Source organism: Melospiza melodia, chromosome 19 (genome assembly GCF_035770615.1).
Source record: "Melospiza melodia melodia isolate bMelMel2 chromosome 19, bMelMel2.pri, whole genome shotgun sequence".
In the NCBI taxonomy this organism is placed as follows: domain Eukaryota; kingdom Metazoa; phylum Chordata; class Aves; order Passeriformes; family Passerellidae; genus Melospiza; species Melospiza melodia.
Window position 1 is genome coordinate 10,255,201 of NC_086212.1, and position 25,881 is coordinate 10,281,081.

Here is a 25,881-nt window from a genome sequence, read left to right on the forward strand (position 1 = left end):
CCCATGTTGCTCCCAAGCTGGGAATAGCAGATGGGGATGGGCTGGTTGGACCCCCAGGCCTCCCCCAGCTTCACATACAGCTCTGCCTGCACTGCTGTGGGATGGTTTGGCATACCCCGATCAATATATGGAGGAGCTAAAGCTACTAAGGAGCATCCCAAAGAGCACACAAGGATAAGGAAGGGTCTAGGGAAAGCCATTAGATGAGCAGCTGAGGGTCCTTGGGTTGTTCAGCCTGAAGGAGACTGAGGGGAGACATCGAGGTTTGTGTTCCTCATGAAAGGAACTGGAGGAGCATCTCTGCTCTCTGGTGACCAGTGACAGGACACAAGGGAATGGCTGAAACTGTGTCAGAGGAGGTTTAGGTTGGGTATTACGAAAAGTTCTACCCCCAGAGGGTGGTTGGGTGCTGAACAGGCTCTCCAGGGAATGGTCACGGCCCCAAGGCTCCCAGAACTCAAGGAGCTTTTAGGCAATGCTCTCAGGGATGCACGGAGTGGGATTTTGGGGTTTCCTGTGCACCAAAAAGTCCAGGTTGGACTCAATGATCCTTGTGTGTCCCTTCCAGCTAGAACTTTGTCTCCAGAGATCCTCCCAAAGGTGAGGGTAGATCAAAAGGAAAGAGCACCCAGAGTTGCTTTGTGGTGCTTGTACACACAGGGCAGGCAAGCACATTTATGCTACTGATAACTTCTTTTTAATCATCAGCTGTAGGCACAGAGCAATGATTTAGTGTTTACATCTGAATCCCACAGAGACAATACGCTGCTCATTTCAGTGCAACTCCTAGTCTGGCCTCTGTACTTAATAAGTAGGCTATTATCTGACTATCAGCGCATGGGAGATTAACAGGAGCCATTTTCATTACCATTAATGGTGGCTACACACATAATGCCCTCACATCAATGAGAAGATAATGGGCCCTTAAGTGTGCGTGTGTAAGGCTGACAGAGGAAGGGGTATGAAATATAAAGCAAACTCAGCTTAAATAACTTGCTTTTCCAGTTAAGAAGAAAGTAATCTCTTCTCATAAGCACCATCATTTTCTGGTAAACGTGAACCAACAGGTAATGAGGTTCCCATTACACAAATGCTGTGTTACAAGGTCTAATGAGCATATTAATCTTTGTTTTTCCATATAATTGGGAGATAATCCAGGGATTTGTGTTGGCTCTGCAGTGGTTCTGGGTGAATGTGTGTGCTCACAGCCTGAACCAGGAGTCATCCTCAACCCCAGACACACAGTGAGTAGAAAAGACTCTACGTGAGGGCTGCAGGATGGGGCTGTCTGGTGTGCAGCAGGAATGAAAAGATGCCACAAACATTTGTCTTTCTCAGCAAGCAAATAAATGCGTGCCATTGCCTGGCAAGTCTGGTTTGCACCGTTCCTGGAATTTGGGATGGGTGCGTAGCTCTCTCCCCATCTCTGCAATGTGTGGCAAATGTCTATTCTGAGATAATAGATAATGCCAAGCAAAAACATTTGCAAAGGCAGCCAGCCTTGCCTTCCCTACTTGTTCCCTTTATCTGCTTATGAGCTGTTTCTAGCTTGAAACTAAATGACAAATATTTTTAGCACAATTGCCATTGTTATAATTGTTATGCCCAATGTCAAGAACATATGAAACATGATGATAAGGAACAAATTACAGCATAAAATAATACCAGGCAGGCACAGTATCCTTGAGCTGTTTTCCATGTTGAGATTTTCCAGATAGAAATCATTTTGCTTGGCTTCAAAAGGACAATATGCAAACATGTAAAGGTCAGTCTGATTTGAGAGCACAGAAAACAGCTAGAGCCAAATTCTGCAGAGAGTTCATGAATAAGTTCACCATAATTGCACTGAAGAAGACTAACAGCAAGTGGAAACTTACGAAGATAAGCTACCCAGTGTGCAATTTTGCTGGTAAATTAATGATTTTGTATGATGGCTTTGAAACTTCTTAGGGGAAAAAGAATCTCTGGAATAGGATTTAAACCAAAGAGCATGCATTTTCACTTTTTCCTGTTTTACAGATTTACTAAACCCTTTCTAATCTATTAATAAGACTAGATTTTGGTTATTAAATATTGAAATCCTTGACATTAATGAAGTGGCATTATCTCTCGGTTTAAATCACACAAAAATACCTGAAAAATTCTCTTCTAGAATAGCTGACAGCCTGAGCTTCAAATATTAAAGGCAAAAGCCTTTTTGGACTTGTTTACTGATGCCTGTGTGGGCTGAATTACAACCCTCACTAGAAGCAGCACTTGTCATGGACTGAGAAACTGTGATTTTTTATTGCCTTTTTCCCTCCCAACACACCTGAGATGAGCCACTTTATCAGGATGTCACAACACTTAAATTGAGGGGGAACAAGAAGAAATGCAGATCCCTTCTTAGATAAATCTGCTTTATAAATCTGAGGAGCAAGGAGCGAGGAATGGGCCTGTTTGCATGATAAATGTCACCACTGGAGTTCTGCATTGTCACTGGGTGTGACTTATGGAACTGTGTGAATAAAGTACAACTGTGGATGTAACACAGAAGTGTGTCTGTAACTCAGAGCTGTGTCTGGAACTGTGTGAATAATAATGCCACCCCAAACTCAGCCCTTCTAGCACCAGGAGAGGTCTGGTTAACTGATAGGACTGTGCTAACACCCTTTTCCTGCAGGGTTTTTTGGTACTTCTGTGTTGCCTGCTCTGAGTAGCACCCTGGGAACTGCAGGTTGAGCCACCAAAGGCTTCACCTTTTTCAACTTCACTGGCTTGAGAGTTCAGTGACTTTGGTGAGGGTCTTATTTTTGTAAATCTCAACAGAAGATTCCTACTAACATTATATTACACAAAAACATACTAGAAAAATTGTACGTGACATATTTTCTGCCACGGGATGAAACACCAGTTGTTATTAAATGTTTGTTTTTATATTATTATTTATTATGCTGAATGAATAAGGTTTATTTTTATTAATCATAGCACTCGGGGTTATTGATACTCATGGCATTTGGCAGCCACAGTCTAGCAAACCTAGCCAGCTACAATGAATATTGCCATTAAGCTACAGAAATGTCACACGCACTTAATAAAACAGTCTCTTCCCTTTCCTTGTACAAGGGAACATTAATGTTTTGCTTCCTTTTCAGCTGAGAAACCAGTGTTTTCTGATACATTTCCTCAGTTACTTGACACTGACACAAATGAGTAACTCCATCTAATGACCAGCACAGCCCTGCTCAGGTCAGGCACCAGAAGCCAGAGTTTAGGCAGGGCTTTAGTCCTACAGCTAAATCACAGTCCTGCCTATGCCATGACCACACACCACAGGCTCCAGCACTGAATTTCATGTCCAGCTCTTCAAAGCACAAACAAGATCAGGACAGCAATCAGCCCCCATCCTTCCTCTGCATATTTATAGGGAATTCACTTCTGATTGAGCTCCCTGTGCCCACTCCCCCACACAGCTGGGAGGGCATTTTAATGTGTGTATTTCTGCTACCCATCAGGTCATTCAGGCATCCTTTCATTATATTTTTCCACCTCAGAGCTGGAGCTGAAACAAAACTTAAGCAAATGCTTGTATTTAAAACCCCCATCAGTTCTTCTCCCTGTGCACATTTTTTTCATTTCAAAAACTGAACAAAACTTGGAAGGCTTTTACATGAGACCACAGGAAGCTTTACTCTGATATAAGAACAGCAAACAGAAAAGCAAAACCGTTTCTTTTAAAAGCAGCTGTTACTCCATGCAGCCTTAACTTTGTGTTTATGTCACATCCATGTGTGTCACATCACAGTTTGTAGCACTGTCAATCAAAGCTGTCAAAGTGGCCAGTTTAGTCCAGGAGAGGGAAAAAGCCTGGAAGTGCTGCTTGAATCTACTCTGTGGATATTCAGAATGAACTCTGGGAGGCTGGTTCAAGTGGCTTATTTCCAAGGTAATTAAGTCTTTCTCAAGTAAATGTGTGTAAAAAATGCTCCCTCAGCCTGGTGGCACCTGACACTGCTGACTTCTTAATAAGCATTAGCTCTCCCTGGCTGGGATTGGAGAGAATATCACTGAAAACACAGCAGAAAAATAGCTGGGTTTGTGTGTGTATGTGTTGGAAGATCTTTGGCCGCATGTTCCATCCCTCCTCGGGGCAGGACTCCTGACACTGCACACCCACACTGCTGCAGATGTCCTTCAAGAGACATGCTAAAAGAAACTTGTTATTGATTTCTTCTCCATCACATCACTTGAGACTTGTTAAATTGGCTGGGGGAAGTTTGTAATCATTTGAGAGGAAGAAATGATTCCTAAGCAAATGGGGAAGCAGCTTGTCTAAATGAGAGCGCCCTAAGCCAGTGCCCGAAACCGGAGACTGCCCTCACCCTTCAGGCTCTCTTTTTTGTCATATCATTTGAGAAATGCAACTGTTGCATGGAAACCTTGAATAATCACTTGGTATCAATACCCAGGGACCTTGGCAGCTGCATTGAATTACTCCTTGGTCACAGTGCCTAGTGAAACTGCGGCTGGAAATGTGGCTGCAGTCATGCCAGCTACTCGGATTGCATGGCTGAGGTGCTGGGGTGTCAGCTGTGCTTCTCCTGCAGGGTTTAACCCTTCAGGCACTGCCTCCTCTCTGCTCCAGGCTGTGCCTGTTTTGTCAGGAATGCTGACATAAAATCACAGAATATCATAGGTGGGAAGGTGTAAGGGTCCATCAAGCTCCTGGCCCTGCACAGAACAATTCCTTCATGTGCCTGAGAGCATTGTCCAAACATTCCGTGCATTCCCAAACATGCCAGTCTGGGAGGCAAGACCACTTCCCTGGAGAGCTGTTCCAATGCCTAGCCACCCCCTTGGGCAGTATCTGTTCCAAATATCCAACCTAAACCTCTCCTAACACAACTCCATGCTGTTCCCTGGGTCCTATCCCTGCCCGTGCCATCCCCACAGCTACTACAGCACTAGTTTGAGCAGCCTTTCTCAAGCTCAGTAGTTGTTACATGTTTTTGGTGTCCAGACCAATAAGACAGGTGAGGGATTTCAGTGGATGAGGGAGGATTTTCAGTGCTGCTGCTTGGGTGAGGTGGTCTGTGGCACAAGGCACCCTCTCAGACTAACAAACATGCTGGCAGCCTCCAGGTTGTATCTGTATCAATGTTTTTCCTTTATAGCCATGGAGAAATAGAGCAAAGAAGGCTGTGAGAGGCTGTTTGTGGGATGTTATGGCAGAATTACCACATTAGCAAAGCTATAAAGGTGTGGATTTGAACCTTGACTCCAAATGGGTGCTGCTGATGTGTTTGAACCAGTCAGGTTTCCTTCATACAGGCCTTGAACTCACAAACAGGACAGCTGCATCAGCCAGATATGGACAAATTATTCCCCTTGATGTTACTCTGATATATCAGAGAACTTTGGTGAATCTGCATCTACCTCTGCCATCCTCCACCTGCTCATCAAAGAGTGATGAGAATTGGTTGTGCAGCCCAGCAAGTTAATATTAGAGAATTACAAATGTGAAGTGCAGAGGATGGTGGTGTAAAAATGCCGAAAAGCCCTGATTAGGGCTGCCTCCCCCCAGTGTTGGAGACTTCACAGGGATCAGAGAGAAAATGACAGATTTCACACACCAGTTCTGATGAATTTTACAGATCGCCCTGGGCTGCAGGGAAACCATTTCAAAGCGTAAAAATCATTGAGAATTTTTCCTTTCTTGTGCAGTGATGAGAACAATTTCTGAAACATTGTGCTTTGCTGTCACCAGACTGTTTTCCTCAGCAATTAATTCTCCAGACTGCAAAAGGAAGGGAAGATCAGTGTGCCATGACCTGCTGAGGTTGTGCCACTGTGGTGCTGCTCAGTTTGGGCTGCTCTGCCTCTCTGGTCCCTCTGGAGAGAAGAAGGACATGTCTGGGCTATTGCCACCTCTCTTGGGTCTTCTTCCATGATAGTCTTGGCTTCAGTCCCAGAGCAGCAGTTATTAGCCAGGGTAATGGCAGGTTTGAAAAATTACAAGTTTAAAATTAGAAGGTCAAGAGTTCTTGTCTTTTTTTTCATATTCTCTTTCTAGTTGGTTCAGTAATCTTTCTCTATGATGAAAGTCTTCAATAAGACACGTGGGACACATCACAGAGTCCAGTTTTTACAGCCAGAGCTGGCTGCCCAAGGTGACTGAAGGCAACCTTGAGTCACCAGTAGTTAGATCCTCTCTCTGCATCCAACATTAGTCTTGAGGAGATGGGAGAGAGCCCTTTCCTTCTCCCATCATCTCCATGCAGGAAGATGACTTATCCTAATTCAATTGTACATTTTAAACTTCCACAGTGTCCTGTGGCAGGAAACTTCACAGCTCACCCACCTTGCATGTGCAGACTTGCCAGTGATCATTTTGGATGTGTCTGCAGGAAATCCTGCTGTGTGCAGTGCTGAGCTGCCATCCCTCAGGCCACTGGCAGTAGGGCTTACTTCTACTTGTGACACAGAAATAGGATGTGACATTCCCCCTTGGGAAGGCTGCTGTGTGCCCTGGAGCAGGGGAGTGGGCTGGCTGATTAGCTCTGGGCCAGGCAGGCTTTGCCTTTGGGGTGTGGATGGAAAGGTTGGAACACTCTGACACCTCTGTGTTTGATCAGACATCTGCAAAGGCACCGTGACCCAGCTGATGTCATTAAAATGGAGAGGAGGTGGATGGAAATGAACTGAGTGGAATAATGCACCCCATGGTACTATGGGATGTAAGAGCCCCTCCAGCCTTCAGCAGCTGTGACAATTACAGGCTTTGGCTGTGAAGAGACATGTCCCCAGCTAATACTTTTAGCCTCTACTGCTCTTCTTGATCTGTCAGAGTGAGGAGGCTGCAGGAATTAGAGATAACAAGCTGTGGTAAGGTGCTGCTGCTTTGTTTCAAGTGTGCTAACTTTGTTTCTCATTTCTCTTCTAAAGTAAACCAGTGATTTCTCCCAGAAATTTAAACGTAATCAGACAGGTGATAACAAGGTCCCACTATCTAAGGTTAATCACCCCTGGCAATGCAGCTGGATCCATGCAACAGTACATTTGGATGAGAAGAGGTTCCTGATTCAAATCCTGTCTAAGAGCAGAGACATTCAACCTTTGGAGCATCATTTGAACCTGAGGATGTTTCTCATCCCATGGAAGGATTCCATTTCCTCCATTAAGTCAGGATGTGCATCAGATTCTTAAAATACAGGCACATCCTCAGGAATTAAAGGAGGATAAAAGAAACAACCAGGATCTCTTAAACATCCCTGTGGCCTGGGATTTTGGAGGGGGTTGCAGTAATGACTGCTTGACCAATTCTTTGTCCTTGGTCCTCTCCAGATGGTGAGGGATGCAGCTGCCTGTGATTGCCCTGTGTACACATATCCCTGTACACCAATATCTCTGCTAAGAATCACTCACACCCCATCCAGAACCTCTTAATCAGGAGAAATCCTTCTTAACATTCAGAATGGACTCTTGAAAGCAACATTTCATCCATTGAAAGCTGAGGGTGAGTTTATACTTCAGGAAATAAAATATTCAGGATACTGAGCAATTTTTATTTTCTTTCTTTCTCTGCTAAATTAAAGTTGTAGTTGGTTTTATGAATTAAACTTTCAAGGTAGATGTGTAGTCCTGCAGCACTCGTGCAGGAATTCAGATGGTCAGATACACAGGTAAGAAATCATATGAATGAAGATTATAATATTAGGCTCTGGGAGTTTTAAGTCCCTCTTTGAAATACATTTTGGGTTATTGCTGTGGCCTCACCCTTATTAAAAAACTCAGCAAAATCTGTGTTTTCCTTCACATGCATGTGGAATCCTAGCCAAGCCATGCTTGCTTTCTGCACAGCTTATCAAGATAAAAATGCAGGTGGAAAAAATCCTATTTCTGTCAAGCTTAGCCCTTCAGCAGCAATACCTTTTGCTGTTTCACACTGTGTCTCCTTTGCACTACAACTGAGCTGGAAAATAGCAATGCCTACAGGAGGTTTTTAGAAGCAGGAGGTGGAACAAGAGATGCAGAAAACCTTAAGAATTGGCACAAAAGCCAGGTTCTAACCTGCGTGGCTGCATCCCAGCTTTCCCCTGCTGTTCCCAGCAGTTTCCAGAGCATGTAACAAGTCCAGCCTAACCCCAGGCTGCTTTTGGCCAACTTGAGCTCCTGTTCTAATTCTGATGTCAGTTGTCTGACCCTACAATGCAGAGTGAGACCTCCCTGTGCAGTTTGTAAGGAACGTTTTATCTGCATTCATGAAAAAATAAACTGATCTTTGCTCCATTGCCTTTTCCATTCAAAATCCCACCTTCTGGGGAATATTAATACTGCCAAGGCTTCCTCAGTCCACAGTTTTCTGGGTGAAATAAATTGGTTTTTTCTTCTTTGGGTGTTTCTTCTCTGGGTGTTTTCCTTTCACTTATAATAAAATATGTTTTATTGTACCTGACTGCATTAATTGATGCCTTGGTTATGCACAGTGCACAGGTCAGATAATCAATATATTTTACCATTTAAAACCAGAAGGATTTGTGATCAATTCAGAGTCTGCCTTCTAATCTCAGGTATTCAGACTTGGTTTGTTCGGTTGTTCTGTTTCTCCCTGTGGCTGACGTGAATAACAATAATGTTGTTGATATAAGGTTTTAAACATTCCAAGCACTTGAAGACCAATCCTGCTTCCTTTGGATAGAGGCAGACAGTGCTTTCCTTGAGTGAAATGACAGAGCTGCAATGATTTCAGCTGCCACCTCCTTCTCACCCCACTGCAAGGAGCAGCGGGCTGTGCTTATTTAAAATGAAAGTGGAGCTGATCACTGCTGCTGGGGAGTCACACCCTGCTTGGGAGGCAGAAATGAAACCCTGACTCTCTTCAGAGGAAGAAGGGACAGCCAGAGGCGACAGAACAAACTGTTGTGCAGACGTTGGGGCCACCGGAGATTGCCAAGAGACGACCTTGTCACCAGATGAGGCTCTCCCAAAGCTTCTTATCGTGTTGTGCTGAGCTTAGCAGCAAGTCTGTCCCAGTCACAGTGTGTGGTGTGTGACCTGCTCCTCAGGCCGGCCACAAGTGAAGTGCGTGCACAGGGTGGGCTGGATCCTGCTTCTTCTTCTTGCCTTCTGGATCCTGCTTCTCCTTTGGCAGGGGAGGCAGTAGGGAGGACTCGGGCACATAAAGGAGGTGGTTCTGTGCTTGTGGGTTTGCTGTTCTGTTCACAATTTACGTCGACTGACTTGCTTTTCTACATCTACAAGGTACAGCGAGTGGTGCATACAAGGTGCTCAGATTGAAGCACTTTTGGAAGTAGAGCGATGCTCTCCTACATCCCTCTGCTCCCAGTCAGCTGGGCTTCCTTCTCAAGCCTGAGTACACTGTAAAATACCCATAAACATGAATTTTAAAGAATCCCGTGTCTTATCGCCCTTTAGGAATTTGTTTTCCATGTACATCCTCTCTGACAAACCACTGCGTTTTAGGTTAGTTTGGGGCTTCACAATGTCCAGGGTGAACATGCCAGCACCTGCACGGGGTGGAAAGAGGAGTGGATCTCCACAGACCGCGCGTCCTGCGCGCACACCTGGCCAGCACAGCGCTGTGCCCCAGCACGGACCGGTCACTCCCGCGTCCGGCCGGGAGGAAAAGGCGAGGCTGCCCTGACCGGGGAATCGGAGCTGCCCCCGCCTCCCGGGGGAGGGCCGGGCCCGGGGCCGGAGCATCCCAGCGCGCCTGCGGGGGCCCGGGGGGCGCATCCCGGCGCTGGCGGCAGCCCCCGCCCCGCCAGCCCGCCCAGCCTGCGGGACGGCAGCGCCGCCGGAGCGTTGCCCTTTTAAGCTGTGGCCCCGCTCGCCTCCTCCCCGGCTCCCGGAGGGGCTCCGGCAGCCGGCACCGAGCGAGCGGCACCGAGCGACCTCCGCGGCCGCGGAACGGAGCGGAGCCCCAGGGCGGCGGCGGGGCCGCGGGCACCGGGCTGCCCCCGCGCTGCCCCCGCTGCTCGGGGACCATGGGATGCTGCACCGGCCGCTGCACCCTCATCTTCCTCTGCACTTTGCAGCTGGTGAGTGGAGCCGCTCGGCATCGCGGGGAGCCGGCGGGACCTGCGGGTTCGGCTCGCCGGGACAAAAGCGCCTCGGTGCCCGCTGCCCCGGGCAGGGCTGCGCTCCTCCGCAACTTCGGCTCGGAGCAGCAAGGTGGAGGGATGTGGGCTGCGCTCCGGGGACGCTGGGGAGGATTTACCCGTGCTTAAAACTCAAAAAAAGGGGAGGAAAAAGTAGTTTTCAATTAATAACTTTGTGCTTATAAAATACAACTGAAAAAAATAAGTAAATTACTATTAGAGAGGAGTCCCGGCGGCTCGGTGGCGGTGTTGCAAACCAAACCAAACTTGGTACGTGCACAAACCCACCGGTACCTTCAGCCTCTTTCATGGAGAGGTCCACCCGCATCCCACCCTGGTCGCTCCTGCTGGGGTTTGTGCTGGCTCGGAAGGAATTATTTCAAACCTCCTCGGGATGAAGTGGAGGTTTTGGATAGAATGTGCCTATTATTACGAATGTATTTATGTAGGAATAAACTTCTCAGTGTGCGGAGAGCGCGGTCCGTGGTGGGCACGGGTCGGTCCTTGGCGGGTGCGGGTTCCTGGTCCTTATGACATCTGCATAGATGATAAACAAAGGTCTGGTTGTTCCCTGAGTATCTGCGCATCCAGCCTGGGTCCGGAGGGTCCCCTTCTTGTCAATAGCTAATGGGCTCCAGGGCTCCTCCAGCCTTAAAAAGGAAATGACAGCATCTAGGGGGCTTAATTTCATTGCCGTGTCCCAAATTTGCTTTATTTTGGAGCGTTAGCAGCGCGCAGGAAAGGGCAGGCTTCCTGTGAAGTTCTTTTGAATAGTTTGCTGGTGCCAAGGGGTGAGTTTAGCTAAAACTCTTTGTTTTGGAGTTGGGTGCTGTGACAACATTTCTTTTCCTGCATAGAGTCAGGGAGCAGACCCAGGACTGAAGGTGGGAGAGGAAAACTGGGAACCTGCTAGTTTGGAAATGATACCCAACAGCCTAAAATTGCAAGGAAACAGGGTGGGAATGCACCCCTGTGAACCCAGACTGGCACAGTTGGAAGACGAGTGTTGGAGGATTTGACTCATCATTGAACAAAATACAGAATAGAAGCGATGGGGTTTTCTTGCACAAAGCATCTTGCTCAGCATATTTATGAGTGAGTTGAATGGCTGGGGAGTGTGTTTAGTCTCCTGGATTATTTCTTTTGATTTTTCACCCGTGATGACACAAGGAAGAAGCTGCACCCTGTATTACATTAGAAATTGGTGTCTCAGCACTCACTGTCTCTTAAACCCATCACTGTGTCATCCTGCTCTAAGCACACACTCACACACTGGGGGGAAAAGAAAGGGAGGGAATGAGAAAAAGAAAAAGCCATGAACTGCTGGTGCTGTTCTGATTTCTGACAAGCGTGGGAGTTTTCTTGTATCCAAGATACGGGGACAAAGAACCCCCAGCATTTTATTTTCCTTAAGACCCTCCTCCTTGAAGAAAAGAATCAGTTTGGCTCATTCTTAAGCAAGTTTGGATGCCTCAAGCCGTAGCGATTTCCCATGGCACTTGCTGGGTGAATTGGTAGAGCTGGAAAAATGTGAACTATGGTGAGGGAATTTCTGGAGCTGTGCTCTGGTGGGGGATGAGGTCAGGAGATCCTGGCCAGTTCCCAGCAAGAGCTTGGGTGAGGGTGAGATCCAGCGTGGTGCTTTGTTATTTATGTTCTTATTTAATTGAGCAAACTTTGTCTGTAAATCATCACATCACTTCCACATCCGCACGGCCAAGTGACGCGCAGGGCTCGCTGCTGCCCGGGGTGGGCTCTGCTAAGACAAAACACTGAAGCAATCAGGCCGAGATCATCAATAAATTATAATGACGTGAACTTCCTTTGTTCATCTCATGTCTCTGCTCAGCCTCATTTGATACTTTGAACCCTTCACAGCCTTCCCTGTTTGTTGCCAAGCTCTGGGTCTCCCACTGCTGGAGTCCCAGGGGTGAAATTCTGGCTCTTGTGTGGACATTTTGCCTCTGAGTCAAGTGGGGAGAGGATTTCAGTGCTGGGATCTCCCACTTCAGTTCTGCAGCACACCCCTGAGATGTGTTACATGCTCTGGTGTCTGTTCCTCAAAGCTTCACAGGGCTCTTTATATAAATGATGGATGGAAACATGAACAACCCCCCAAAAAACTCGACTCAGGCACTCTGAGTTGCAATGCTTCATATGAATTGTTTTATTATTAGGTGCAAATAGTTGAGTGAGCGTGCGGGGAAGTGTTTGCACACTGCAGTATAAATGTTTCCCTGGGAAAGGAAAAAAAAAAAAGGCAGAAAACAAACAAATTCATCATTTGCAGTGTGTGCTCCCAAAGAAAAAGTTTGTTCTCCAGCCGGAGAGCAGAACAACGTGTGAATTGAAGGAGCTGCTACACAATGCGAATACCAACGAGCTCCTCAGCCCCCCACGGGCTGAGCCGTGGCACAGGGAGAGAGGAGAGCGTTTGCATCTGTCTGAGGAAAATCAGGGCTGACTCCCCAGCGGTTTGCTAATCAAGGGGGGAGGGAAGGCTGTAGTTTGAATAAATAATTTGCCGTGCTCCAATTTTAGATTATTGTTTCCTTGAAGCGTCCACGCTAGGCTCGGTGCTTTGCTGAGCGGTGCTGCAGGGAAGCTGCAAGAAGGTTCTGGCTCTCCCTCCCTCTGTCCTGGTGTGCATCCCTGTCCCTAATCCTTCCCTTTTTCCCAGTCCAGTCCTACCTCCTGCAGCAGTTTGGGTGAAAGTTGGCCCAGGTCAGGGCTACCCTGCAAAACAGCTTCTCCTCAGCCATGGATGGCACAGAGGATGACCATCAACAAAGTGTTGGGGTGTTTTTCCAGGGTTTGTGATTCCCAAAGGGGTTGCCCCCTCCCCATTCTCACTTTGCCCAAACATCTCTGCCATCCAGGGGCTGTTGTCACTTACAGCAAACCACCAGCCCTTCCCCATCCCTCCCAACCTTTGGGCAGATGCTTATTAAGAAACAAGAGCAAAGTTTAAATGAGCCATAGGCTGCCCCAGGAAAAAATCATGAGGTTCTCTGTCAGGGAGCCTGTGTGGTGGGTTAAGAAATGCCCTGTGTTGGAATTAGAATTGAAAAGGGTTTGCCAAGGGCAGGATTTCCGACCCCGAGTGGAATGAGGCTGTCACACCCACCAGTGGGCTGGGTGGGTCCTGGTGGGGAGCCACAGACCAGGGCTGGGTCTGAGGCAGGGAGATATGAAATAATCATTGATTTGCTGCTTTCCTCTCGGCCAGTGTGAGATTGCACCCAACTGGTGAATTTTCTGGAGCAGTAACTGCCTGTGTACCGGAGGCACTGTGTGAATTTATTTCCACTGAGCATGGAAAAATTCCCTGGCTCCCTGTGCCCTGTCCCTATAAATCAAACAACTGTAGTTTCTTTACATTCTGTCCATGGATTGAGAGCTCAGATGCCAGGCAAAGCCTGGAGACAATTTTACAGATACATTATAAATCCCCCTAGAATAACAGCTTCTAATGGAAAAAGTGACTAATACTTCAAATGAGCACAGAACAAGGCGCCCTGGGACGGGACTGCACAACCAGCTAACCAAAAGTAACTATATACATTTATTTATTTATTTATTTTCTGCCTCGATCCTTTCTTAGTGACTCCTTTTTAATCTCTTACAGAAGAGGGTGACCAGTTCTGGAAGCTGTTTGAAACCAGCACAGATCCTTCTCTAACTACTCTCTTGAAGTGGTTGTATTGGTTTGATTGAGGCATAAAATGACTCAGGGCACGTGAGGAGTGAGGGCAGAAGGGGAGTATGGCAGACTGACAGTGGGATGCCCTGGAAAGGCTGGATCTGGGCACAAATGTAGTGTGATTTAAAATAGTTGGAATAATGGGATTTTTTACAAGGGTACATGGTAATAGGACAAGGGGGAATAGCTATAAATTGAAAGAGAGTACGTTTAGATTGGGTTTTGGGAAGAAATTCTCTCCTTTGAGAGTAGAGAGCCCCTGAGAAGCTGTGGCTGCCCCATCCCTGGCAGTGCCCCAGGCCGGGCTGGATGGAGCTTGGAGCAGCCTGGGTCAGTGGAAGGTGTCCCTGCCCTGGCAGGGGGTGGCAGTGAGATGATCTAAGGTCCCTTCCAGCCCAAACCTGGGTTCTGTGATCCCGATTTTCTGACTTGATCCCTCAGCACACGTGGGCTGCAGTGGGGAGGGTGGCAGAGCATGGCCCTCTCCAGGGTGAGGAGGAGACAGGACTGCAGTGTCTGGGAGCTATAGAAATCACTTGCTTGGCTTTCTCCTCTCCACCCCAGGGATCATCTGGGCTGGAGGCTGGGAGAGGAGAGCAGGGCTTGTCTCTCCCCTCCTCTGCAGCTGCCTCTGGAGCCAGGGCAGAGTCGGGCTGCCCTGAGGGAGCTGTGAGCCTGCACAGCTGCCATGTGGCTGAGCACAAAGCCTTGGGGGGAAGAGCAGGTGCAAGGGGAAGCACAGCATCCCTTGGCTCATCACGCTGCTCAGGACCCCTCCAAAATTACCTTGTGCTCTCCCCAGCTGCTTATCTTCTTCTCCATGGCTTGTGCTTAAATCCTAACCATCCCTCCAGGGAAAGGGCCATCTTTGGTGGATGTGCCCAGCACCCAGCTCTGTGATGGCTCAAGCCTATCCTGAAGTCCTTGAACAATATTCCAGGCTAAATAATAACGTAAGACTAAAGGCTGCGTTTGACAGATGCTGTCTTCTCCGTGTCTGTTCCAGACAAAGGAAAATTAAAGCTGTGCCAATAATAGAGCTCGTCAGCATTTTCCACTGAAGCTGACTTTCAGTAGAAACCTGGGGATTTGACTAAATGAATATTTTCATGAGAAGTATCTGCTTTCCATAGACAATCCTGACTTTTTCTCCCAAGTTTTGGCCAGAATATTTTGGCGAAAAGTCAAAAATGTGCTGGCAAATGTTTGCTGTGCTGGCAAACATTTTTAATTTTGGAGTGGTGGAGCTTTTCTTACAAAAAGTTGAATTTTTGCATGAGATTTTTCTTTTTTTCCGCCTGTTTTTCCTGAGCAGCTGGAGTCAGTACCCTGGAGCCCAAGGGACAAACAAGGGAGGAGCAGTTTGGGGTCTGTGTTTCAGACGTGCCCAGGTCTCCTGGCTCCCCACATCCTCCTTTCCTATGGTGGTGCTGGAGATTGCAGATGACTCACAGGAACTGTGTCCTCTAACCAAACCCACTCAGACCAGCAATGAAATTTGGCCAAAGCCAAGCCAAAAAAGCAGCTGAGGGCAGGGTGGTGTTGAAGTCAACTCTCCTTGGAGAACTGGGGTTTTATTTTGGCTGACACAGTGACTTTGTTGACCGCTCTGATTTTTCCCGGTTGCTCTCTGCTCCTTTGGCTTCCCCTTTTCCTCTCAGTAGAAGAAAAGGATCTGGTTTTCCCTGATGGGGACCCTCTCCCTCTGGCTGGTGTGGGGTTAAGGGAGCTGACGTTGCTCCATTGTGTGCTAATAATATATGGAAACTCAGATCATTTTGGCTGGGGCGCAAAGTGGAGCTTTTCCAAGAATCCGCTCCAGGGGCCCTCAAGTATGAACTCTTGGAGAACAAACTGGATAACAAAGGCCAGATTGTGATCTCTTTTCCTCCAGGAAAACCCTGGACTAACCCATTGCTTTATGAGCACTCAAGAAAATGCAGATTATCCAGTGACCAGCAAGTGCCCCAGCTGTAGCATTGCCTTTCCCATTAACAAAACGTTGGGTCTGAGGTCAGTAGAACTGAACCTTTCTTTCTTGTGAAAACACCCTCCAAAACCAGGGATAATTTGTGATTTAATGTTCCCTTTTTCCCACTTCTCCCACAGTACATGTGATGAGCACAGCCAACTGCACAGGTTGTGTCTCTGTATTTCAGTTTGGTAGAGAGAGAGTTTTTAACCAAGTGGAAACTTTTGTCTCCAAAGCAGCACATTCTTCACCTCTTCCCTGTCTAAAGAACATGAGGAGGGAAAAAATGACATTTCTGGACAAAAAAGGAAGAAAATACCCTGGCATTTAGCAACATTTGCTGAAAATGATGGGGGTGTTCATTGTGCCAAACCCCAAATATTTTGAACTTTTACAGAAGCTTGAAAACGCTTCTGAAAACAGCTGAAAAGTCTCCCCAAAAAGAAGTTGGTTGTTTGTTGTTTTTTTCCATTGGTGTTGTGCACCCTGGATGTTTTCACCTTTTAAATATTTCTGACATCATCATGTCTCCCCCAAACCCAGCTCATGGTGGGATTTAAGGAGAAAAATCCTCAAGGGGAAAGCGCAGGTTTGGGTGTTGCTCAGGGTGGTGCTTTGCTGCAGTGACTCATCTGCTCACAGTGGTTTGGGGTATTTTTGTTGCAGAAGGAAACTCAATGAATAAACGCCCTGTGGAAATTGGAATCTGAGATATTTTGTAATCATTCCAGAGTCATAATATTACCTTAAAGTTCATGAGATTTCAGACTAGGAATAAACAACTTCTGCTTTTTTCGCTTATTGATCTATGGTAAGAGTCAGAATCTTATTTAATCTTCTTCTTGGCGGGGATAATTGTAGGGATTACAAAAGTATGGATTAACAGGAGTAAAAAGTTGAGAATCAGTAGTAGTAAAGTAATAATAGGAGAGTAGGTGGTAATAACAGGGAGGAGAAGAACTGAAATGAGTGAAGTATTTGGCAGAAATCTCTGAGATGATGCTTCAGCAGAGCTGCTGCTTCTCACCAGTTTGTCAGAACTGTGTCTCACCTTGAGCACAGAAAAGTCAATGGTGGTGTTGCTCTGGCTCCTCCTGCCTTAGCTAAGCCCTGGCCCCACGTCTGAGAGTCCTTGTGAAGAACAGAAGTTTTATTTTGCTCTGTGTTCTGAGGCTTCACCGGCTATGGAGGAGCGAGCAGCAGATCTCTGCTGGGGCAAGATCAATATCTCCTCCCTTGACTTTGCTGTAGCTCATTAACATCCAATGTCTTTTCCAAGGGGTGCTTTTTGGTCTGTTTTCCACAAGGGCTTAATTGCCATTTTCCTGGTGTCCGTGGCTCATTCTTAGCACAGCTGCTTTTGTGTCAGAACATTGGACACAAATATGTTGTTTATCAGGGAAGTGCACGTCCCAGATTTTCTCTCAAAGGTGAGAATTCATGGAAATCAGGAGCGCAGCTTTTCTGATCCCCTCTCCCCAATCATCCATCAGGTGCTGCTTGGGTGACTCCAGGTTTAGTAATTGAGATGTCAGATTCCCTGACACCTTTGGGTTGAAAGGATGATGGTGTGGAAGCAGTGACCTCAGCTGCCATCTGCCTGGGCCTAATGAAAATATACTGTGGGAATTGAGGCAGCAGCTTGTCTTCATCACCTGCTCGAGGCGGGCAGACGTCAGGACTTGCTGTGCCAGCTTCCTTTGCCACCTCTCAGCTCCTGGCCAGCCCTGCAGGCAGCTTCCCACCTGCTCCCCAGGCTCTCTTTGTCCAGCAAAATATCTGCTTTCTTCCCTCTTTCCTTTGTTTTTTAACCTTTCATTTTTTCAGTCCAATGCTCAGAACTCAAGAAAACCAGGATCCTCAGCCTTGCTCAGGTTTGTTCATATTTAGGAAGTTTGGATGTTATTGTAAAGTAGTGCAACAAGAGCATTGTCCTGCATGTTAGAAACTTCTTTGAGTTGAGAGTACACTGGGATCTACTCTAAGGTCTCCAAGCAAACTTCTTCTCTACCTGAAGCTCAGCAGATACTGCCATGGTCCAGATACTTGGGAGGGTGTAACTCTGTGCTGTGGGGCTTGGGAGCAACCTTTCCTTCTTTGAGAGATGCTGGATCATTGATACTCCTTTAAGAACTCCCACTTTTGTGGAAGCACCACATCTGAATGCTCCTTGAACCAGGATATATTCATGGGCACTTAAAAAAAACCAAACAAAATTTTTCTGCTTCCCTGAGAAGGGATTACTGAGTGAAGCTGGCTGGAAGCAAATCTCCTCTTGAATCAAAGACCAACCTCAGCAGGACAAGAAAAGCTGGCCTGGCCTATCTTGGGCCTTCATTTAAGGTCACTCATTTCAGGAGACCTTGGAAGTGACACAGACACAGATGAGTGGTTGTCAGCTCACAGTTTCACAGAGATAAGGACCAGGCCCATGGGCTGATGAGATCTCATGGAGAATGACCAAGACCCGACTCCTGAGTGTTGGGCAGACTCCCAGAACCTCCCCAGAACCCAAAACACCTCAGAGGTTCTGGGCGAAGCACCTGCTGCCATTCAGTGCATCACAAAACACCTCCCGCAGCCAATCCCTGAGGATGGTGCAGGGAACATCGGATCTCTGGCCAGGTTTGAGGACTGTGCATTTAGATAACTTGCATGGATATCTGAATTTCTGGTTGCTCAGCCAACACAAAGCCAGTTCCCAATTCCCCATGGCTGCTGGTAATCCGTGACCATGTGGGAGATTGGGGTGGGCTCTGCCAGGCTGCTGGCACCCCTGCCTCTGGCAGGCAAACACTCTTCTGTGGTATCAATGTGGGAAAGGCGGCACACCTGCTTATACTGTGGATGTACAGAATTAGGGGAGAAATCTGATTATCCTAATTACTCAGAAATGCTAAATATGTGCAGAATACCGTTTGGCTAATTAGCCTGGGAGATTGCTGCCTGTTCAGCAGGGAGCAGAGCGGGTGCTGGGAGAAGTGTGATGGGAGTTCACAGGCGGTTTTGTGCCCTTTGCTGTCTGAGCATGTGGAGAAAAGTGAGCTTGGATGCTTGGAGATGTGACTGCTAACCTTAAAACAACTTAAAAAGCTGGAAAAGTGCAATGTTTTTTTTTCAGATGTCTGACACTTTTTAGAATTGTGGGTCTCCAAGTTTCCCATCTCATTATTTTGAGCAGAGACATCCAGGGGAAGGATGAATTTGCCTTACTGCAAACAGCTGGTGAGAGCCCCCACACAGCACCTTCTCAGAGGGTTCTACTCCTTGTTCTGCCTTGTGCTGAGCCAGGCACAACCTCAAATGCTCCTGAAGCCTGAGGAGACCATGATGTAGTTGGTTCTCTGAATGGTGCTGCTTTTTTTGCATTTAATAGGCTCATCTGCACCACTGAGGGGGTCTTGTGGCCCCAAATCTGGCCTGTGGGGGTCTTGTGGCCCCAAATCTGGCCTGAAGGGGTTTTGTAGCCCCAAATCTGGCCTGCTTTTCCCAGAGGCACAGAGCAAGTCAGGCAGATGCTAAGCATGGAGGGTGGTTCATGCTTAGGTCCTAAGGTATTAATCCCCACGTATCCAGATCCAGAGATCCAGGCTGGCTCCTCCAGCTGTGTGCTGGACACAGGTCCACCAAGAAAACCCTGAGGCTGTTTGGGAGGGCTGCAGGGAGGCTGGGACAGGTGATGTGCACAGCTTGGTGTGTCCTACAGCCAGCACAGCTCTGCCATCAGCCAGGGCCAAACCCAGAAATTGTGGGTGTAATCAGTGCCCAAAATTCACATCCATCCATCTCTCCTTGTAGCTGTGCTTCCCCATGTCTTTAAATAACCCTGCCTGCCTTTTACTCCTGACCTAGCAGAGATGAATGTCCACCTCAAGCTTTTCTAGAAAGGTTCCCCCTCCTGCTCCTGGAAGCTCGGGGTCATTCCTGTGGTCAGTCCAACACAACATTATCTGGGCACTTCTCTGGGAGAAACTGCAAAACATTTGGGCTTCCAGGGCTGCCACTGAGACAGCTTAAAGCTGAATTGTGTGACAGTGAGAAAGAATAGAGAGGGTGATAGAAGAACTCTGCCATGGCTCCAGACAATAAAGACTGTGTCTCCCTTGTGATGAATAATGGCTCTTTGTTCTATTCCTTAGATGACAGGGCTGTTAGAACTGCTGAGAACCATCCCAGTGCTAAATATATGGGTGTGCAATAAAGGCTCTGCAATCCATGAACTGGGACTGAATGGACACTTGAGTGAATCATTTCGAGTACGATGAATTTCTGGAGCAGCTCACAGTGACAGGAGGTGGCAGGGCAGGGTCCTGTAGGATGCTTTCCTTGCATGAGATGCAGCCCAGGTTTCATGGCTGCCAACTTTTTTTCCTCATGAAGCCTCCCTGGGCTATGGAAAGTTCCTCACTCCCAGTTTTGGCCACTAATCTCTAAACAAAGGGCATTTCAGATGGAGCTCCAGGGTTTGGTGCTGAGATACTGTCCAGATTTTCTATCAGAAATCCCAGAATCCCAATCCTGGCACACTCAATGGGGATGCTGAAGCAGGAAACCCCAGGTTCAGCTACAGGCCAGGGCTGAGAGCTCATCAGAACCCATCAGAAATTGGGTTCTGCTACAAGGAGGAGGAAAATGCATCTTCCTGCTGCAGTGTCACCAGGCTGGAGGAAGAGGTGATTCACAGGTGGTGTTGTCTCTGTCTGGAGCCGCCTCCGAGTCCTGCCAGATTAAACCTCCCTGAAATTACTTAATGTAGCAGCAAGGATTTGAATTTCCATAATGGGGATTAGCACTTTTCTATTTTAGCTAATCCTTGCAGTCAGACCCAGAAGCAGGAAGATCAGAGGACTTGGGGGGGAAAAATTCGGGAAGTTTGGAGTAGGAGCAAACCAAAGATGCCATTGTTCCAGGGACGAGGAATCATCTCACACCTCCAAGCAGAGCTGTGGATGAAGCTTTGGTGTCACAAACTAATAGAGGACAAGTCTTTGTCCCTTGTCATGGCTGAAGGAGACACAGGAGGCTGTGGGGGCCCCATGGGTGAGCTGCTGGTTGGGACTCAGCCCCCTCAGGGTCACCAAACTCCTGCCCTGTGGAGACACGATCACAAAGATTTGCTGCAAGTGAACTTTGTTCTCCAGAGCTGCCAGAGTGGCATCTATTGACCAGCCTCTGCTTCCAAAAGGAGGGGAAAGTGGAGAAAGAGAAGGAAAAGAGAAATTCAGCTTTGCTGTTGAATAAATCATGAGCCATTGAGGAGCTGCGGGTCTGCAGCAGGGGAGGGGCAGGGGCAGCGCAGAAATAAGGGGACAAAAATGTCATGCGAAAAATGAAGCACAGGAGGGGCCTGGCCATTGTGTGACACTCCTGGAAACTTGGAGAGTTGGTTGGTGGGAGGCCAAAAGATGTGTACAATGAAAGAGAGACACTCGAGTGGACTGAAAGTGCAAACAAATTGGGTAGCACAACGGAGGAGATAAATTATGCTCATGAAATAAACAATGGCTGAGTGGCACTGGATAAACAGTTACATATAATAACACCACTGTTTGTCCCAACCACCCTAATTGGGAGGCTGGGCAGCATCTGATGAAAACTCTGCGTTGCACATTTTCCCTTTCTAATGAGGAAGATTTTCCCTCCCCCCTGAAGCCTCCTCCCCCCAGTCCCATTTAGCAGCAAACTGAAAGGCCTGGTTTCATTCCACTTTCCCACAGCAAACTCATCCTGGCAGGAACTGCATTAAGGAGGACAAGTAGAAAATGATAATAAATTGAGGACTTGCTCTTATTTCACCTTGTGACAAATCTATCCAGTGGGTGACTCAGGGAGGGTGATAAGAGCATGGACTGGGCTGCTGCTTTCCTTTTGGTGCTTGGTCATGTGGAAAATAACCCCATTCTAGCCCTCACTCAAAAGGGCTTTCCTTTAAAAATCATGCTTTTTAAAAGGCACTGAATCCCTATTTACCCTGTTGGAGAGCCAGCAGCTCCCTCCATCAAAGTGAACGTCACGGCTCTCATTTCATCATCCACTTGGGCTGAGGGGAAAACAAAGGGCATGCAGCACCAAAAGTGAGGTGGTCAATGCTGTCAGTGCCAGTGGGAGATTTGGTAAACCTTAGTGAGTTTTCAGCATGATTCTGTATTGCTGGTAAATCCCTGATGAGAATCTTTGGTTTTGCTGAGCTCCTCTCAAGTCTAGCAGAAACACAGTGGTGCAGGGGACAGTGGGCATGAGAAAACCACAGTGACTTCTCCCACAGCCTCTCTCACGCTGTGAATCCCAGAAAATCCACCCTGGAGCCCTGATTCCCAACACTCAGACATGTTTTGCAGCAGAGCTGTGCCCTCACCCTGCCATGACTGCCCAGAGCAGACTGCAGTTCCCAAACTGCTCCATCACCCGTGAAAGAGAGAGGCACATTTTCAGCCTCAAATCATGCCTAAACTTTTTGCCAGCTCCCTCTTTAGGTATTTAGTTGATTAATGTGTTTGAGCACTTTGTGTGTCTCTGTTTTCTTGCTTTTATTAGAGGAAAACAGAGCTGGGGTTCTGCTCTGCATCTGCACTGCTCGTGGGGAGGTGCAGCTGAGGAGGAAGCCCAGGAGCTGCCCAACCTATGAGGGACCATGCTGAGGGTGCTGGTGACATCTCAGAACTCATCTTTGATCACATAAAATTGGCTCTGCCTCCTGAAATGGCTGGAAAACTGGAATATCCCTAGTTGGCATGCCTTGAAGGAGGCAAGGAAAGCCAGGGTTTTTACCTGTAACTGCTAAGGTAACGAATCAATTGCTTAAGTAGGACTGATTTTCTTCCAGAGAAGCAACCAGATGATGAGAATCAATAGTGATTGATTCATTTTCTATCCACTTCTTAGACGGAAGTTCTTTGTGGGGATTGTGGTTATTGGAAAATTCCTGCAATACCCTGAAAGCCTCTGACAATCCCTGTTTTGAACAAAATCGTATTTTCCTGTTTGTTCCAATTTAAAACTCTTCCTGTCAGAAGCATTTTACTGGAACCAGAAGCTGAAATGCTAAATGCTTTTCTTGTCCAAAATACTATTTTCTTCCCAGTTCTTTTTTTATTTCATGCTCTGATGACAGGCCTGGAAATTTGCTGGTACATTCATTAGGGGAGAGTTGGTCAGTATTTCTTCACTGATATCAATTTTTCAGCTGAAAAAATGTCTACATGTTTTTTCAACTATAATTTTTCATTTTGTCATTTTTCTTAACTGATATAAACACATTTTTGTGTTTGGTTGGGGTTTTTTTTTTGGGAAAGCACAAACATCAGTGTTACTGGTGATGATTAAAACCCAGCTGTCACAGTATGGGTCACTTTATATGATGATAGTGTGGATGAAATGCAAACAAACCACTTGGCCTATTTGCAGCCCAACTTCTAAAATACCTCCAGCTTCTCATCTGGGGGATGCAGGCATGGGAACAGGGGGAATTCACCTCTCTATGCTGAGAATGTGACAGTGAAGGGAAAGGTGAGGGGTTAGAATTGGTACTGCTGTCTTTATGGGAAGTTCCCAAGCCATCTGTTTTTGCCACCACAGGCAGGTAGGTGTCCAAAAAACCACAACGGCAGTGAAGATGCTGTTGGTGCTGAGGCAGAATTATTGGTGTGGAATGTTACAGAACCTTTTTGCAAGCCTCCAGCAATCCTCTGTGTAAAATGAGGTTGTTATTCCTAATTTCACTGCATAGATGGGAAGACAGAGAGTTCCCAGCTGTGCTGGAGGGCTTTGGTGGAAGGAGCAGGAGCAGGAGCTGCTGCATTACAGGAGGCAAAAAGCATCATAAGGAGCTGCTGGTAGGTGGAAAGGGAGAGCTGCAAAATAATGGGAATTACATCCCTTTGGCTTCAGGTTGTCTCTTCCTAACACCCCAAATTGACAGCTAGGTGCTAAGAGCACTTCTCTGTGTCATGGTGAGGTGAGAAAGCCTTGCTCTATGAAGAAAGGCTCCATTTGTACAGTAATTGCCATGCAAGTCTCTGGGTGACTGTGCTGTGTCCCCTCCTGCTCCAGGCTGATTAGGACGAGCTTTCCTTCGAGCAGCAGAGCTGCAGCAAGCCAGTGGCAGATCCCAATTTCCTAGATTATTAATAATAACAATATCATTTTCTCTCTCTCCCCTATTTCTCACCCACCCTGCGCTTCCCTTTTAATGAATTCTCCTCTCTTGCTGTAGACTCTGCAGTGACACCAGCCTGATTTGTAATGTAAATAGGCAGCCCAGTGTAAAGGCGACCTGCGAGAGCACCGCAGGGCTCTAATTATAATTTTCATTAAATTCCTTCTGTTTACGAATATCCAAGCAATCTGGCATTGCAGCAGAAGCAAGAGGAAATTAAAGCAAAGCTACCACTTAGCTCCAGTGTCAGGGAGCAGGGCCCAGCTGTCGAGCAGAAACTGAAGCAAGGCTCCTCCAGAGAAAGTTTCGAGGAGTAATTTCAGCTTTGGCATCTTTCCTCTCCCCAGCTTTTACCCCGGTTGCAGGGTTTGCGTGTTTTTCCTCCAGAAGATCTGGCTGGTGCAAGTGTTCTACACGTGATCCATTTGTGACCTAATTAAGGGGATCAGCTGCTGGAGCTCCCAGTGCCATGTGCAGGAACGAGCTGGGGGTGCAGGGAGGGGACACAGCACGGACCTGGGGCTCACAAGGGTTCCTACAAAAGTGATCCTTTGTTCTTTCAAAAGTCCAGCAGCGCAGGAGCCGTTTTCCCCATGTGCTGGGAGCATCCTGAGGGCTTCTGTGACACAGACCTGTGCAGGGAGTGGGGCTTTGCTGGCTGTGCTCCATGGCCACCAAAAAACTCTCACCCTCATCTTCTGCTGGATGAGGAAAGAGGGCTTCAGGTGGCTTTCTGCAGGTGTTTTACCTTTTTGTCACTTAGGCTACAGCTGACCCTTCCTGAAGAGGAGGTGCCAGCCATGAATTAGACTGGCCAGTGAACATTCCCGTTCATAAAGCCAAAAGCAGGGGGTGCTCTCAGTGTCACTTTGTCACAGTGAGTCTTTAGTCAGGCTGTGTGTGGACAGGACAGAGGGAAAACTGAGCTTGGCTTTTTGAGCCTGAAGCAAGAGTTACTGCTCCCCTGGGGAAGCTGCCAGGGGTGTATTTACAGCCACAGTTCTGCTTTGGGGTAAACAGCAGTGAAATAAAATTGCAGTTTGCAGTAAGTGCCTATAAAACAGCAAAGAGAAACAGATTTTTTTCTAAACTGGGTGAGTCCAGCTGGTGTCTCATGGGCTTTATACACACTGAGAGTTTTGGTCAGACCCCTGAATAATTGAAAGTCTTTCTGGGACACTTGAGAGTTCATGGGATCTCTGAGCTCTTTGCACTCTGCTGCTCCCACACCCAGGAGATTCCAGAGTCTGCATCAGGAGAAGACAGGGCTGGGCAGCGCTGGCCCAAGCACTGCTTCAGGGCAGCCTTGTGCCTTCTGTGCCAGCCCTGTCAATGGTTTCCCTCTGTTAGCTAAGCAGGTGATGCCTAGGATAGCAGGTCAAAAGGATATAGGTTATATTCCCTAAACACAACAAGCCCTTGGCTAATTTTCAAGTATTTTCACTTTTTTCCCTGCATCCCTTTCGTGGGAACAAGCCCAAACTTCAGATAGCCTTCATAAGCAGAGGCAGGGATCACACAATATAAAGCCCCGTTGGTAGGGAATAAATCTCTCTATTAGAAAATTAAATTCCTGCTGATCTCCAGCACTGCTCTGCCTCACAGCCTTTGGAGTGTTTAGATGGGTTCATAACTGCTAGCAGATCTCCAGAGGGAAATGGCTGCTGAGTTAATGGCACACATTTAATATATATTATTTCGTGCAAAAGGGAAATTTGTGCTCCTGGTGGGAGAGGTTTCCCCCAGAGCTGAAGCTGTCAGCCACACTCAGGATGCTGTTCAGGGCAGCAGCTGGGGTTTTTGCCCAGGATCAGCAGCATGAGGTGGGATAAGATAGCTCAGCAAGTTTTCAACAGGTGAGGGGAAGCCAGGAGTGTGGAGCTTGAGCCTCTGGATGATAAAAATGTCAGGCACTTGTTGAAGAAACTCCCTGGGTTTATGTCAGTTGCAA

General features: G+C 47.3%; 1 protein-coding gene across 3 annotated transcripts in view; it reads left to right on the forward strand.

Moving 5' to 3' along the window:
* Positions 1–9,909: 9,909 nt before the first annotated feature.
* Positions 9,910–25,881, forward strand: part of NKAIN4 (sodium/potassium transporting ATPase interacting 4) — a 49,566-nt gene continuing 33,594 nt past the window's right edge. Inside the window, exon 1 of one of the 3 annotated variants that reach the window (XM_063172508.1) lies at positions 9,910–10,040. In XM_063172508.1, coding sequence (XP_063028578.1) covers positions 9,987–10,040 — 54 coding nt within the window. In that variant the 5' untranslated portion in view covers positions 9,910–9,986. The remainder of the gene's footprint in view (positions 10,041–25,881) is intronic. The other 2 variants (XR_010030075.1, XM_063172507.1) reach the window with 2 other exon arrangements.